Raw genomic sequence first — 15,312 nt, 5'->3', positions numbered from 1 at the left:
ATGCCTAGCTGTAAGATACAATAAATATGTTCTCTATTTTAAAGGAAAAATATTGACTTTGGTTGGGAAACTGTTTTGTGTTTTCATAGTTTTGTATGCTCCTTTTTAAATGCCAAGTATTAGTTTGGCTACATTGTCTACTGGACGTCTGTTTGACAGACAGGTGCCCAACCATTCAGCTCATACTCTATCACCTTCTCATTAACTGAGGCAGGGGTAGGCAACACATTACCAAGACAGACACTGTGTCTACAGGGCAGCCATTAGGGCCAACAACAAACCCCTGCTGGGCTCCTGGCAGGGGGAGCTTGTTAAATGTGTGGACCTATTGTTCTCCCAAATTGGTCTGTGACTCTAATTGCCCAGTTAGTCCCCTCTTACGGACTACGCTCGTCTACCCGAACTGGAACCATCCTCCACTCATCAGATTAGGCTGTAAAAATTGGCTAAACTGGGACTGATTGAGGATTCTGGCTGGCCGCAAAAGCGTAGTCCTTGCTGCAGACAAGGCTGGTGTACAGGCACAGAAATGGAAGTGGGGCCAATCAGAAAGAGCATTACTATGGCATGTCTTAAGCTACAATGCTTGTGTCAGGCTGGGTGGGATAGAGACCTCTGATTCATGAGGGAAAGTTTTCAAAGGGCCCAGAGGCATCAACCCCAGATATACATCTAAATCTGGAGACAGACGACATCCAAACAAATACGAGGATTCAGTAATGTAGTTCTGTTGTTGGATTATGAGGTGTAAATACATGAGACTGAGAGAAACGAGACAAATTAGCACTTGTGTCTGTGCCCCTGGTTTGTATCTCAGGACGAGATCTCTGCTCTCTTGAATGGGATGTTGGCAAGTTTGGACTGAGCGTGCAGATGTTGCATGTTGCTCTGATTATATATGGTATTATATTAAGTACCTTTCAAATAAAACACATTGAATACTTGAATATTTACTCAAAGTAAATATTTGTTCAGTTCATTGGACAGATCATCAAAACCTGTCTAAAGGAAATGTTTGTATATATCCTTAGGAAAATGTCTGCAGCACCATGTTGAAACTGCATAATAAGTGTTTCCATGTGAGTGTCATGTACAGTAAATAGCTGCTGCTGAAATTTCTTTGCTACTGCTGCAGAAAAACATAAGCAAAAGTGGTGGGCTAATGGTATTTTGAATGTAGATCTGAGTTTGTGTTATTGGCAGATCAAAGCCAGGTGAGCAGAGGAGACGCTGCTTTGCTAATGGGAACTTGGTGGCTCTGCCAATGAAACCCTCCAATTAGGAAGCAGGAACACATGAAAGAGACTAGCAATATGAAGGAGACTGTCTGTCTGTCTACAAACACTTCTGATTTCTTTTCTAAAGGAACTTTCAGAGATGGATTTGGTTGTTTTTACGTTACCAGCCAATGAAAAACAAGTGGCACTTTTGACAAAATAACAAACACATCATTCATTTTTGATGTAACTGAGTCACTATTGCAAACATAGCAAATATTGCATGCCAAGTAGCATTACTTGTCAGCAATATGTTGACCAAAAGTTGTAGTTTTCAACTTATTTTCCATGAGGCGTTAGTGAAGAAGCTAGTGAAGATTGAACCCTCTGTGACTAGGCTTCACTCAGAGAAAGCTGGGCTATTATTGCCCATTGCCCCCCCTCCCTATTCCCCCCTCACACACACCCTCCATCTGCTTACTGCCCCCTCTCTGTCTGCAGTCATCACAAAACAAGCCGTTGTCTCCAAACACATTGTCTCTGTGTCTTTGATAGGTAGTTGATAACAGACTTACAGACTGATGGGGCTGGCTTACCTTGCTGTATATAAAGCAAGCAGCAGCACTTATAAAGCCATTCAAAGACAGCATAGTCTACTGACAACAAGCAACCTCAGCAAAAGCTCACGTATCTATCTTGTGGATTCTCCGGATTTTGTGAACCCGTCAGTATGGCTGTATTCTTCACTGTGGCTCTGCTGGCTATGTCATCTCCTTTAACGGCATTTGACATGGGTCAGTCCACTCGTTGCGTTGCCATCCCCAACCAGATGAAAGTCTGCAAAGATGTAGGGTACTCAGAGATGCGACTGCCCAACTTCCTGGGCCACAGCAACCTAGAAGGCGAGGTGGTGCCACGTTCAGAGGACTGGAGGCCCTTGTTGCAGACAGGCTGCCACCCTCAAGCCCAGGCCTTCCTCTGCTCCCTCATTGCTCCTGTCTGTCTTGACACGTAAGGATATTTTACAATTGTTTGTTTGTTTACTATTTCTGAAATACATATCCTTTCACAAATTTTTTAGACATTCATTTTATTTTTTTTAATTGTGTGTTCATTATTGCGTTCATTTTGGGGTTATTGTTTGACATTTTGTCTTTCGTTCCCTCAGATTTATCCAGCCTTGCCATAGTCTCTGTGTGGCAGTGAGGGACAGCTGCGCCCCAGTGCTCGCCTGCCAGGGTCACCCATGGCCTGAGGCTCTTGACTGTGACCGCTTCCCTGCTGAAGAGGACATGTGCCTTTCTCCCCATGCAAAATTTAGTCACTTTGCCAAAGGTAAGGGTTACAGACTGATTATTCAAATGCTATTTTACTCAATTCTTTGTCATCCCATCAGCAGAATAGAGTACCATGTGCTTGCTCTTTTAGTTATATTATCTATAGTTATATTAAATTATGTCTACTCTTTTATCACAGACTTACCCAAACCTGCTTGCCAAAATTGTCCCTCTGTGGAAGAGGCTCCTGCAATGAAAACAGTCCTGGAAGCTTTTTGCCAGCATGACTTTGGTAAGTATCAATATTCTCTCAGAAAGCTTTGGTTTGTGGATGTGTAATGATGTTTGTTTAGTTTTCATCCAATTGTGTTTAATTTTCAAACCCAGATGATTAATTTTTTTCTCTCTTCTTCATAGCTGTAACTGCCAAACTTCATCGTCGTCGCCTACCCATGGGAGAACCTGAATTTGAGGTGGAGGGCCGGGTTGAGTTTATCCGTCAGGGACCTCTACTGCCCTATGATACCCAGCACCTAATTCAGCAGTGGCTCCTCATCAACCTTCAGTGTGCCAATGTCCTTGTGCGCCCTGGACGGTCACAGTTCTATGTGCTGACTGGTTCTGTGCAGCCCGATGGCACTCTTGCTCTGACTCGTCTCTTCCCTTGGCACAAAAAGGACACAAACATTGCAGTGGCCACTCGCAAGTGGAAGCACCACAGATGTTGAATGGACTGATACTTGCATTTAAAAATTAGAGCTCTGAATTGGTGTTTGAAGTGTAGAATCTTTTAAGATCTTATATGATTCCACACCTAGCATGCACATGATTTAAGACAGTCAAGGAAGAATTTTGAGATGGAGAGTTTCTTAGCATTGGGTGTTAAAGAGAATTTGTAAAGTAAGATAAATGGATATAGGAACAGAGCTGGACTCAGCTGGACATCAACACTTTTTGCTTCCCTCAGTAGCTCAATATCTCATCTCTGCTCTTAAAGCACACAGTAATGGAATGCACTCAAACCTGTACATAGTATTAATGCATGTAAATTGAATGTAGATTCTATTTTCTATAAGAATATTGGTGTATTTATGACATCTTTTTTATTTGTATGTTTTGTGGAAAAGACAATAAAATATTTGCTTTGTGAAGTGATACTTGCTGGGTATTTGTGATGTTTAGTCACCAAATTTTTTGACCGTATTGCTTTAGACATCTGGCCCTTTAGGCTCCTGTGGCAAACACACAAAGGGCAAGAGTCATGAGTAGGTCATTTATATCTTTTGCCTTACGTGCTCATCACTCATTTCACCACAAGGTGGCACACTAAAGGAGAACTGGTTTACTCGTGTGGTGCCATGTCCCAAGTGTTGGCATTGTATTTACAAATTGGTCAATCCATAATGTGGAAAGAGGCTGTGTATAAGCGGTCAAGCTCTTTAGAATGACTCATGAGTGTGGTCACAGTAAGATGCATGTGGCATTGATTGAACTGTGTAGCACTAATGAGATCACTCACTTTACATTTGAATAGCGTTGTTTTTACTACCAGGCTGAATAGTTCTAGTTAGGGTGTAGTAATGGCTTATTCAGTACTATTTTCACAATACTTCATTTTCATGTTTCATGACAGATAATGAGCTGTCTTGTTAGTCTTCCTTCTGGGGACAGATGAGTAGCAGTGAGTAGCAGTGAAGTCATAGCGTCATTAGTCCACATTTTCCAAATGTTAACATCACACTTTTGATTGTACTGCTAAAGCAAGAGAAATATATTCAGACTTTAATAAGGATAAATAGTTTCAATCCAAGGTTGTGTGTGGACAGATAGACAGCCTGCATCTGATTTTGTTATCTTCATTTCTTATTACAGTAAAGGGAAACAAAATTCAAAGTTTTTATTCATCCCACACTCTAATGTTCGTTACTGTAATTGCCAAATTGCCAAAGCCAGTCTACAGTGTGTAGGACCTTATCCGCCTGGATTAGTTTTGTCTGCTATCGGCTGAGCAGATAACTAAGCGAAGCGTATGACGTGCAAAGAAAAAAAAAATCACGTTTTTGTCCTCTTTAAAGCAATTTGTCCCATCAGTAGCGTCATCATTGTATGAGTTAGCCTCCGCAAGAGTAACTCTGGCAGCAAAAGAACTCTACTCATCATTTGGAGCTCCACCATAAGAAAGGAACCATGAAAAAAGGTAAGTTGGCAAGATGAAACATCAAATAGAAAACTTGTTTTAAACTAGTGTCATGTTTTTTGGTGATCCAAATCATTATGTTTTTCCTCAGTTTGGTTTGCTGCCCTTACACTGGTGTACCTGGAGCTTTCCATGAGGGTTGGCACTGCCCCACTCTGTCCCTATGGACAGGCTGGATGCCATGTCCTTTCCCTTGCAGACCTCTTTGACAGGGTCATACAACAGTCTTCAAGAATGCATGGCATGTCCAGTGATCTGCACTCTGAATTTGTGAGTTCTTTTTTTTTTTAATGCCGATATTGACATCACCATCCATCATGCTTCATTCAGTCCCCATTCCTTCATCATCAATCATTCTTCTTTGAGCTGGCTATTTCTCAAGCTCTACTATCGCTCTTTGTGATATGTGTTTCTGTCTGCGCAGGAGCAATATTTCTTTCCCAGCAAGAACCTGATAGGAAAACGGAAATGCCACACATATGGCATATTAACACCAGACGACAAAGAAAATGCACAAAGACTAGGAGTGAGTGTTCATATTGTTAATTTACATATGGCCAAGGCTAATACATGCACATAAGTGATGTCACTGCATCGTGTTAGAGTTAATAACAAGCTAATTTTTGCATGGTGTTTCTGGAATTAAGTTGTACTTTACCACCAAGATATTTAAGCAATTGTCCTATGTGCAGCGAGAACAACTGACAGAGGTGATCCTGAGGCTTCTGGAGGCCTGGGGCGACCCCCTGTCACAACTCTACCAGAGCATGTCTCAGGAACAGAATCAAGATTTCAACCACTACAGCACAGAAAAGGCGCTGGAGATCAGTGATATGGTGCATGACCTGAGGGATGGAGTGGCAAAAATGGCTGACAAGGTAAGGAAGAAATAAAAAATAGAATTACATCAAATCTTCATGTTTTTCATGTTTATGAAGTGTTTTTAGATTGGTATTTCTGTGACATACTATGTTTGACTTCATGCTTTCCTTAAGGAATTAATTATGTCTTTAATTTTTCTTCTGTCCACCTCAGATGAAGGTATTGGGAGTGCTTGGTAACACTGTGGGTTACATCTCTCCTGAGAGTTTGGTTCCCTCTTCTGCCTTTTCCTTCTACAAACGTGGGGATCTCAACTTAATGGATCATCATGACCTCCTCTACTGCTTCCGCAGAGACTCCAACAAGGTCAAAAATTATCTACGTATCCTGAAATGCACCATCCTTCCTGGACTGGATTGCTAATAGAATTAGCAAAGCAGTGGAGTGTAGTATCCTCAAATTATGACTAACTAGAGAACAGTCTTTGTTTCTCATTTGCTTTTAACTACACATCTTTCTGTCAGTGTATGTGCTTATATCCATTGTAATGCATTTCATATGTGCATTTACTATTGAGGATTGTGTATGCCTCTTGTAGTATTATTGTTATAGGTAATTAAACAATTTTGCTTCTGAACATTAAATGGTAAAAAAAAATAAAGTTAAGTAACCATCATTATTGTTTTTGGTCATCTTATTAATGGAGAGCACAAGTTCTACATATTTAAATGGTAATGTAGTCAAGTTTTCATTAATATGTAAGGGTTTTGCTCCACAGAGCCCAACACAGCAGCAATAAGCAGTGTAGAGATCTGGATTCATTTAAACACTTTATTTACAGCTGATCTATGCATTTCAAGATCATGAAAAAAATATTTACAAAACACACCAAGAGAAATTTGACTTCAAAAGGGATTTGGATTATGAGAATAACAGAGTATTAGTTTAAAGCTTACCAAAACAGGAAATATGGGAAAAAGTCTGATTTGTAAATGCAATAAATGAAGTGACTCATTTTTGCCTTTAACTGATTGCAATTACAATCGGAGAGTGGGACTCTTTCCTGGAAAGATATGTCAGTGAAATAACCATGAAATTGCTTACTGAAGCCAGTGAAATGCAATAAGATGATTGACCATGCAGTTGAACCTAATTACATTTATGATGCAACAAAACAGTTACATGCATTGAAAGACAAGTTAATATTATCAATGTTAGTTTTCACAGACAGTATATTCCATCCACACATTTTTAAGCACACCCCAGTACTGTAGCCTTTTTTTGAGGCTTTTGTGGAAGTGAGAAAGTCCCTGGATTACGTTCGCCTCATTACAGCCCTTCATGTGTCCTTAACGCTCTTCTGCGGTGGTGATCTCTCTGTTTTTGCAACATTGTGATTCTGTGAGGGTTCTTCCTCTTCCTGAGCGAGACCTCGGGCCATGAGCTCATCCATTGGGGAGCGAGTATTATGAACCTCCTTCTCCTTACAGTTTCTCCACTTCATTCGGCGGTTCTGGAACCAGATCTTCACCTAAAGCAGCAGGAGAGTGGAAGAGGCATTTTAGTTCAATTCGGGTTGTCCATTCATTTTTAGCCAGCTCTAGGGGTGACAATGTCTGTTGTATGTCCACCACTTGGGTCCTGACAGAAACATCCTCTACTGTTGGATGGATTGCCATGAAATTTTGTTCAGACATTTATGGTGCCCGGAGGAAGAATCGTACTGACTTTAATGATCCCTTTCCAGGCCCACTATGAAGTTCCCATTTATGGTTTTGAATGAAATGTCTCAACAACTTATATGATGAAATTTGGTATAGACATTCATGTCCCGTTCAGAGTAAGTTATAATAACTTTAGTGATCCTGACTCTCCATATAGCCCCATCATCAGGTCAACATTTCAGTTTGTCTAATGACATTCTCAACAGCCTGAGCCATACTTTGAGTTCAATGCTAATACAACTAATTTTCAAACATTAGCATGATAACATGGTAAACTAAGATGGTGAAAATTATAAGCATTATGTCTGGTTAGCATCAGTAGATTAGCATTGTCATGCAAGCATGCTCATGTTGGCATTTAGCTAAGAGAACCCCTGTCCCCAGTGGCATTGCTGTAGACTCCTATTCACGTTAAAGCCAATATTAATTTGTGTTTTGCTGAATTTCATAATGTTCCTGCCACTTCACATTTAATGAATACAGTCTTCGATTGTTGGTCACTGAGTGGGATTTTGCTGTACCTTCCCTTGCACCCCTGCTCAACTTTGATCTGTAAAATGTAATATGGCTGTCATGTGCCTCATAAATACACGTTTTTTTTATTTTATTTTATTTTTTTAGATAATTTCTTTTAAGATTAGAGATTAAATAGGCAAATGTTTAGGTAATTCATATTGGACTACCTGTGACTCCTTGAGACTGAGATCAGCTGCCAGTTTGTTCCGGTCTGTCTTGCTGATGTACTTCTGTCTCCGAAAAGTTCTCTCCAGCTCCTTCCGTTGTTCTTCAGAAAACACAGCCCTCCTAAGGATCCCCCTGCGTGATTTAGGGCTTATGTCAGCAGACCACATTCGAATATTTGCTCCCTCTGAAAGATAAATGGAAAAAACAAAAATAGATGTGTTGACCCATACTGATATACTGACATCATGACTTTTGTATGGGTCATTGGTTTTTAATTGTCATTGGTGGATTGTGTGTCTCTGGGCCATGTGCAGGTTGTCACAATCCTAAAATAAAGTGTAGCTCCATATGCAAATGGTCTATAGAGGGTACAAGTAGCAGCCTGTGGAATATAGAAGTGTGGGGAATTGTGATCAAACAACTAAATTAATGGTTAAACTGCCCAGATAATTTATGGTTCATTTATTCATGATTTTGATTATTTTAATTTAAAGGTACACAATCTGATTCTATCCACAATCAGTTTGTACATTTTACCAACCATTACCACATTCCCTACCTTTTCAAAACAAGCTGATGGCTGTTTTTGTCACACTCACTTTATCACTCACTTTCAATTCCTCTCTTTCTATTTGCCAAATTTAACAAACTGAGGGTGACTAAAGAGAATAGAAAACCATTTCAACTGAGAAAAAAGGGATTTGGTGACCTGTGAGGAGCAATCCCACGCTGCTTCACTCACAGGTGCACACACAACAAAAGTCAAGTGGAACAATTTATCCAATCCATTCAACATTGCCTTTTTAATCTGTACGACAAATCTGCACATAGACCACCTCTAGGGAGCACATAAGAGGTTTGGACATGCTTCTCACTTCTCTATTGGGACTCAATGGCTTTCACTTAAATAGCTGATTACCAGGTCATTCCTGGGCAACGTGTGTGTCTACCCTAGTGGGCCAGCTATAGAGCCCTGTGGGACACCAACAATAGAGCCGTTCAATGGAAATGCCATTACTCGATGGCTCAGTGGCCCAACACTAAATCTTTTCACTTGCAGGTATGAAGCCAGTTTGTATGTGAAGATGAGCTCGAATAAGTCTATAAAAGTCACTTTCATTGAATGCTTTATGTCCTAGTCAAGAGGTCTCCAATGGGCAGGAATGAGAGTTGAAGGACAGGAGAAAGGAGGGGGGTCAACGAACCAAGCTCTTTAGCCACACAATGGCCGGGGGATGTTCCTGGTCCAGCCCTCTTCAGCAGAGAAATGGGCAAGTTTTTTGTGCTTGGCAGAGTTCATTGCTGCAGTGAAAAATTGCAGTGAGGTCGCGTGTGGATGGTGGAGTGAATGTGCCAATTGGTCACGGCCAGACTTGGCATTGTTGTGTTGCTGGGCACTGTGGGAAAGTGTCAACCTACTAAGAGGACTCCAGGGACCTGTGGGATGAGGGCTTTCTGATTTCTGTTCTTTTCCACAATTCTTGACAGGCATCATAGGATGCAGCAACTAATAACTTCCAGTTGCTTTCTGACAATGCAAAAATAAGACAGCTGCTAGTCTTAATGAATACAACCAGTGTAGGCTACAATATAGTACAAGTAACCTACTCAACACAAGTCTTAAATAATATACGCTGGAACATTTCAAGCACAATTCAGTGGAAAATCTAAACATTTCAGATGCAATTACAGCTTTCCTGGATGTTTTCAAATTTCTTGCAGCCAGAAAATTAAACTTTAAACTGCTGGGGTTCACCACCAAACTTATTAATGTGCTTAAGGAGTACTGAGCGTTGAAACAATCTGCCTCACTCAGAAGTAACAATCGGCACCTGGTAATTGTAATCTTAATATGACAGAAGACAAGATGTTTATTAGCTCTGCATATTTGCGCTAGTAAAAGTCTGTATTTGCAAGTACAAAATAGGGGGCCCCTGGGACTCTTAAAAGCCTTGCAACCCACCCCCCTTCCCCATCCTGAACAGCCGTGAATGGTTATGAATAGAGCTGTGCAGAGTTGAGCGGAGAATTAGCTCTTTGGCATTGCATCAGTAATTAGCTGTGGAGAGCATGGGAGACCCTGCTGCTAATGCTTAGAGAGTAGCTGAGGCATTGCTGATGAGGCATAAAACACTCACTGGAGAAGACAGGAGGGGGGCTGGACCCACCGCAGCATGCCAACAGATACTGCGGGCTCCGCAGGAAAACACTGCTCAGCACACCTGCAAATATAGATAGGGACAGTCAGATATGTGACATGTATAATCCTCAAGGGGCTCTACCTGGATCATTGCCAATTCCTGAGGGCATTTGGAGTCCCACCTTTCACATTTCAACAGTTGTTTTCTTTTTATCTACATTTTTACAACAGTGCTATGATTTAGCTGATGTGTACTGATGGAACCCTGAACTTTTATTTTTTTGATAATTAAATGCTTTTATTGGAAAATTCTATTTGAAAACTAAAACTAAATCTAGACATGGACAGAAATGTACTAATCCAGTCTCAAAATTGATTGCTTATATAGTATAGGCAATAATAATGAACATGCTGGAATCTGAAGGCTCACATATTTCTTGAGTTTGAATATGTTTTTAGTATTCTAATTGAAAAAATTAAATTTGCTTTTGCAAAATATTTGCAGTCATTGTAATTCCTGACCAAGGCTGAGATTATTGGAATTTATGTGGATAAAAGTGTTTATGTTAATTTGTTACTTTTATATTACAAATTACATTTTAGTTAAATGTTATAACACTTACAACACATACCCAATAGTTTAAAAAGATCCCAAACTCTCTACTTCAGTGTGGATACTGCCGCTTATACCAACCTTTATTAACACTGAAAATATAATTCGTAATTTATGTTACAAAAAGGACTTCTTTTCTTTACTTTGGTAGTGTATAATATTTGGTGGGAAATTCTGTGCTCTCATAGCAGGGAAACTGCTCGTTTGAAAATAATTGCCTATTAAATAACTTTATACCTCCATACATACATACAAAAATCTGTTTTAATGGAAAAATGTAAATGACTCATGCCGCGCTAATTTGTGATATCTCTTCCAACATCACTCAAAGATGCATATAATCTACTTAATTTAAAATGAAGATTTATTAATAATTTCCAGCCTAAAAATTGAAAATGTTTAAAACATGACAAGTTACACAACATTTATCCTTTTTATAGTTTGAATATAACAGTTAAGAAGGAAGAAATAAAATATTTGTAGACAGAAAAAAAATGCTGTCATTGTGTTAACATTGTAGCCTCTCGCAATAAAAACATAATCCAAACATGTTAAATTTAGTTTGTTCTGCTTCGATGAAAAAAAAAAAAACAGTTTACCTGAATGTGGCAGAAGTGGTCCTCCTAAGTCTTTCACCTGCTGGGGACCCTGAGCCTGACTTTGGTAGGCTCCAAGCTCAGGGCCCCAGGTTCTCCTTGGATGTTCACATGCTGCTCGTCTCAGGTGTCCACCTGTTGTTCCTTCTGAATGGGCTGAAGATGTCTGCAGCAGATTGTCAATGAGAAAACTCTTTCCAGAGCTCCCGAAGCCCGGTAAAGCAGGAGGAGATCCAGCCATATTCCTCCTGGTACAGCTATGAACTGAGACCATCCTGTTCACACAGTGACCCGAACACTTGAGTTCCCTCTTCAGCAGTCACAGCTCAGTGACACTAAATTCGCCTTTAATCCCTTCTTGAGTGACCAGGCCAACTTCATTAAACTCTGAAGAAAACAAAAGTTCTCTGCTCTTCCTCTTTCGGGCCTGCACTTCTGCTACAGAGCTGTGCCGTGATTGGCTGAGAGGCTCTAATGTGCTTCTCAATTCAGATAAGGCTGGGGTCCTTTCTGGAGTGGCAGAAGGTGGGTCTGGCTCATTCATTATGTCAACTAGCCTATTAAATGATAGACACCAGAGACAATGAACTGCTGGCCAAAGTTTAACATGCACCAAACAGTCTTCTCTAGTAGTAAATAGTTTTCTCTTTTCTCTAGACTCCCTCACAGCTCCATTGTGCCTCATACAAACCCCACAGCAGTTCTTTTGCAATGTGCTTTTTTTCCTGTTTCATTTCAGAAACATTTCTCTGTGAGGGTTTTCTTGATTGCAAAATGATCCAGAAACAGACCACATTAGTTTGGATAAATAATAATAATAATAAATAATAACATTTTCTCCTCAAAGATCAGAGCAAAAGTGCAAGAATCTAATGAAAATAATTTTTTTTTCTAAAAGCACAACACCATTAAGGTCACTTTACATTGCCTGGCTAGATGACCTGATGTTTTTTCATTTGTATGCAATTGTATAATTAGAATTGTATTAGTAGTTACATATCACACCCTGCTTTTACTGATATTCTAAAATCTTTCAAATGAAACTCATGAAAATTAAAATTTTTGCATGAAAATGCAAATGTTGCAATGTTTATTTGGATGAAAAGTTTTGCATAAGTCTAGTGCATAATACTCAGAGACTGATAGCATGGCTGCATTATTATATATTGTAAGTCCTACATATCATTAACATGTCAGATTTCCTAACCATTACTGTTTCAGTTTTGGTAACATTTGGGCTAGTTTATTTGCCAATAAGTTAAAACTTTTATTTTACCTATACTGAGGTGTTTAAGTCCTGGTAGGATTCAGTTTTAGGTCAGCCTTGAGAAATCCATGTGGCCCACCAGGCAGCAGACTAATTATTTATTTAGAGCCAGTCTTTAGTGCAATGGGGGCATATGCTGAATATTTGAAGGTTGCAACTGTACAATAAAAATGGTCACAAAAACACACACACATATGCATGTAGTGATGTTTTGGTACAAACGCATCCAAGAAGAGGCTTGTGTAACCTTTCACACTGCAACTAATGATCCTCAACATCATAATGGAAAATCCAACAAGAGGGGCGACAGACCCGGAGTTTAGGCACAGTAAACAGGCATATCCACACTGGTCGGGGGGTGTTGGGGGTGGCAGGGAGCTGCAGTCTGCGCGTGTAGATACCTCATGCTGAGCATGGAAATTGGCCCAGACAGCTCAGCCTATTGTGTGATGGCCAGGGAGCCAAAGGTTGCTTGTAATCAAATTTGAGGTTTTATTCCTCAGACTGGTGGAGAAGGCATAGAACTCTGTCACATGATGAGTGTCAGCAAGTCTGTGTGCACTATCTACTTTTGTGTAGTGAGTGTGTGTTAACATGCTCCACATAGACCAGTGACTGTGGTAGTCCCCCAAGGCTTTTTGTTTGGTGGAGTCATTTGTTTATATGACACATAGAAAACAGGAGGGAACCCCAGACTGCCCTCCAGTGTTACTATTAACTGTATTTGTTTAGAATTTGAAAAAATCCAGATAGTGCTCGAGGTATGTGATAACACTGAGGATATTTGTGCATTTTATTCATACAGTCACACTTTTTCTCCCCTTCAATTAGCCTCTGAGCAATAAATGAGAATCTGTGGCAAGTTCAAAAGTTGTTTCGTGCACCTCAAAACTAACAACCCTCCTTACAACACTGTGTGTTCCTGTTAAAATCATATATTTCATTGACATTTTAGGTAGAACAAATCTCACACGACTTTGTGCACATTTTAAAAGGCGTCGCTAAGAGCGTATCATCATTAAGATTCACCACTTCGTAATTAGCCAGATTCCAATAGAGCTCTCCAGGAGAGGGAGGTATAATTAAGCTATTCTTAAACGGTAGGTCTTGGAAACACCCTGAAGCAAGTTCATGTGAATTTATTTGATGTCCATCTCTTTTTAGAAATGGAGGGAAAAAAACGGGGGTCCCTTCATTCAGAATCCTCACAATGGCCCTGTTGAAAGCTAGCACTCTGCAGACTGGCTGAGATCCCTTTTCTCTCTTTTTTAACCCCACTAAAGCCCTTAAAAAGATACCGGCCCATTGCACACGCAATTGATATTCCACCACTCGAACTTAATATCGTGAATGGAGGGCCAGGCTCTATGAATCAGGAAGACAATGAGCTTAGCTTAGCAGCAAACTGGCACTTTGTGTGCAGTGTCTGTGCCCCAGAGGAGGAAGTTTCTAATGTGAGCCTCACAATTGTGTGTCTATAGAGTTCTAATGAGCTTCTGTATGCTGAGTGAATGGTTGCAGGCCATTCACCATGAGGGCCCAATGAGCCAGCTCACTGAACACATTCACAATAGGATCCAGGGAGAATGGGAGTGGCTGTGTGGAGCAACCGCACTGCATGGACAGTCTATAAAAGATCAACAGACGTATAACCGTGTTTGGATTAAGAGTACGACCATATTAAGCTGGTCACATTTAAAAATACAGCTTTTCTTTTTTTTTTATCTTTGTTTCAGCCCTCTGCTGGTGGGTTTTTTTCACCCGTAAAAATGGAGCCTTTCCACAATCTTCTTGAGCTATATCATGAAAAGCCCACACAATCCTGCAACATTAGGTGACGCGTTTCACCCTTTTCTCTAATTTGTCACACATTCCTAGACAAAATATTATTATTATAAGCACCATCAATAATTATCTCCCTAAACTGTTTATTGTAATACGTGTTAGATATGTGATGGGCAGTCTTGAGTATTGTAGAAAGCAGCAGCACGCACTGCTTGAAATCTTGAACAATGAATCAGGTGCATGATCGTAGCAATCTGAACGGACAAACAAAATAGCGCACAGATAAATAATCTCTTATGTTTTGGGGTTTTTTTTCCCCCCACCAATAAACCCTATTTGTCTGTGAGTGGCTGTATTTTGTTTGTTAGTCCTGAGTATTACCATCTCTCGGTAAGTCTTTTCAATGTCCAAAGAATTCTTCAGGGGCAGCTACACTCGATGCTACGCACAGCTCCAGTTTTATAGTCTTGTATTCTGAACAAATAATTCCACTGTACTACTGAACAAATCATTACCTTCAGGATACAGGCAAACCTTTAACAATAAACAGGTCTAAACCTTTAAAATCTGAAGGAGGTCGTGGAGTACATAGTCTTTTCTTTTCACTTTTTGTTTACACTTTACCTTGTTCTTGCAGCAACTTTGTGTTGCCTAAATAACAGCTCATCAAGTATTTAATTCTGGGATGGTCAAAGGGTGACACTGTCTGTCTGACCTCAGTACTGCTACACTCTGATACTGTAGTTGCAGTTCACACCCATGGACACAAGATGGCACTGAGAGAATGCGAAGTGTCTGTATTTCAGTGGATTAATTAATGATTTCGTTTATGATTTTTTAATATGTACTTTTTAAATCTAGGCTTTGTTTAACATTGTATCTGGAAAATGAATAGTTTTTTTCTCTTTTTAAAAACTTGATTTTATTTATTTATTTTTGTTGATCACTTATTTGAAGTACATATATATATATATATATATATATATATAT

The 15,312-nt window shown here is 39.9% G+C and overlaps 3 protein-coding genes across 3 annotated transcripts; 2 read left to right on the top strand and 1 right to left on the bottom strand.

Moving 5' to 3' along the window:
- Positions 1 to 1,911: 1,911 nt before the first annotated feature.
- On the top strand, positions 1,912 to 3,222 carry szl (sizzled). The gene is made up of 4 exons (XM_023400272.2): positions 1,912 to 2,228; positions 2,386 to 2,552; positions 2,694 to 2,786; positions 2,912 to 3,222. Exons 1-4 carry the CDS (start codon positions 1,948 to 1,950, stop codon positions 3,220 to 3,222), a joined length of 852 nt encoding a protein of 283 aa, XP_023256040.1. The 5' UTR covers positions 1,912 to 1,947.
- A 1,459-nt stretch (positions 3,223 to 4,681) lies between these two features.
- Positions 4,682 to 6,189, top strand: LOC111650478 (prolactin-like). The gene is made up of 5 exons (XM_023400390.2): positions 4,682 to 4,691; positions 4,783 to 4,961; positions 5,116 to 5,217; positions 5,384 to 5,569; positions 5,727 to 6,189. The coding sequence occupies exons 1-5, from the start codon at positions 4,682 to 4,684 to the stop codon at positions 5,934 to 5,936; spliced, it is 687 nt and encodes a 228-aa protein (XP_023256158.1). The 3' UTR covers positions 5,937 to 6,189.
- A 163-nt stretch (positions 6,190 to 6,352) lies between these two features.
- On the bottom strand, positions 6,353 to 11,662 carry dbx2 (developing brain homeobox 2). The gene is made up of 4 exons (XM_023400370.2): positions 11,274 to 11,662; positions 10,060 to 10,143; positions 7,921 to 8,105; positions 6,353 to 7,044 (listed from the first exon to the last, which is right to left on the bottom strand). Exons 1-4 carry the CDS (start codon positions 11,542 to 11,544, stop codon positions 6,853 to 6,855), a joined length of 732 nt encoding a protein of 243 aa, XP_023256138.1. The 5' UTR covers positions 11,545 to 11,662; the 3' UTR covers positions 6,353 to 6,852.
- Between the last annotated feature and the right edge of the window lie 3,650 nt (positions 11,663 to 15,312).

This window comes from Seriola lalandi, unplaced genomic scaffold (genome assembly GCF_002814215.2).
Source record: "Seriola lalandi dorsalis isolate HSWRI2012SDOR001 ecotype SW California unplaced genomic scaffold, Sedor1 jcf7180002052274, whole genome shotgun sequence".
Classification (NCBI taxonomy): domain Eukaryota; kingdom Metazoa; phylum Chordata; class Actinopteri; order Carangiformes; family Carangidae; genus Seriola; species Seriola lalandi.
This window is presented reverse-complemented; position numbering and strand designations above follow the sequence as displayed.

Bases quoted from the DNA above. Each gene is read 5' to 3' on its own strand.
- dbx2 (XM_023400370.2), bottom strand. From the start codon at position 11,544: ATGGTCTCAGTTCATAGCTGTACCAGGAGGAATATGGCTGGATCTCCT. The intron at 10,144-11,273 runs GTAAACTGTTTT...CTATATTTGCAG, and splicing joins ACCACTTCTGCCACATTCAG to GTGTGCTGAGCAGTGTTTTC. The intron at 7,045-7,920 runs GTAGTCCAATAT...CTGCTGCTTTAG, and splicing joins TCAGTCTCAAGGAGTCACAG to GTGAAGATCTGGTTCCAGAA.
- szl (XM_023400272.2), top strand. From the start codon at position 1,948: ATGGCTGTATTCTTCACTGTGGCTCTGCTGGCTATGTCATCTCCTTTA. The intron at 2,229-2,385 runs GTAAGGATATTT...TCGTTCCCTCAG, and splicing joins GCTCCTGTCTGTCTTGACAC to ATTTATCCAGCCTTGCCATA. The intron at 2,787-2,911 runs GTAAGTATCAAT...TCTTCTTCATAG, and splicing joins TTTTTGCCAGCATGACTTTG to CTGTAACTGCCAAACTTCAT.
- LOC111650478 (XM_023400390.2), top strand. The intron at 4,962-5,115 runs GTGAGTTCTTTT...CTGTCTGCGCAG, and splicing joins GTGATCTGCACTCTGAATTT to GAGCAATATTTCTTTCCCAG. The intron at 5,570-5,726 runs GTAAGGAAGAAA...TGTCCACCTCAG, and splicing joins TGGCAAAAATGGCTGACAAG to ATGAAGGTATTGGGAGTGCT.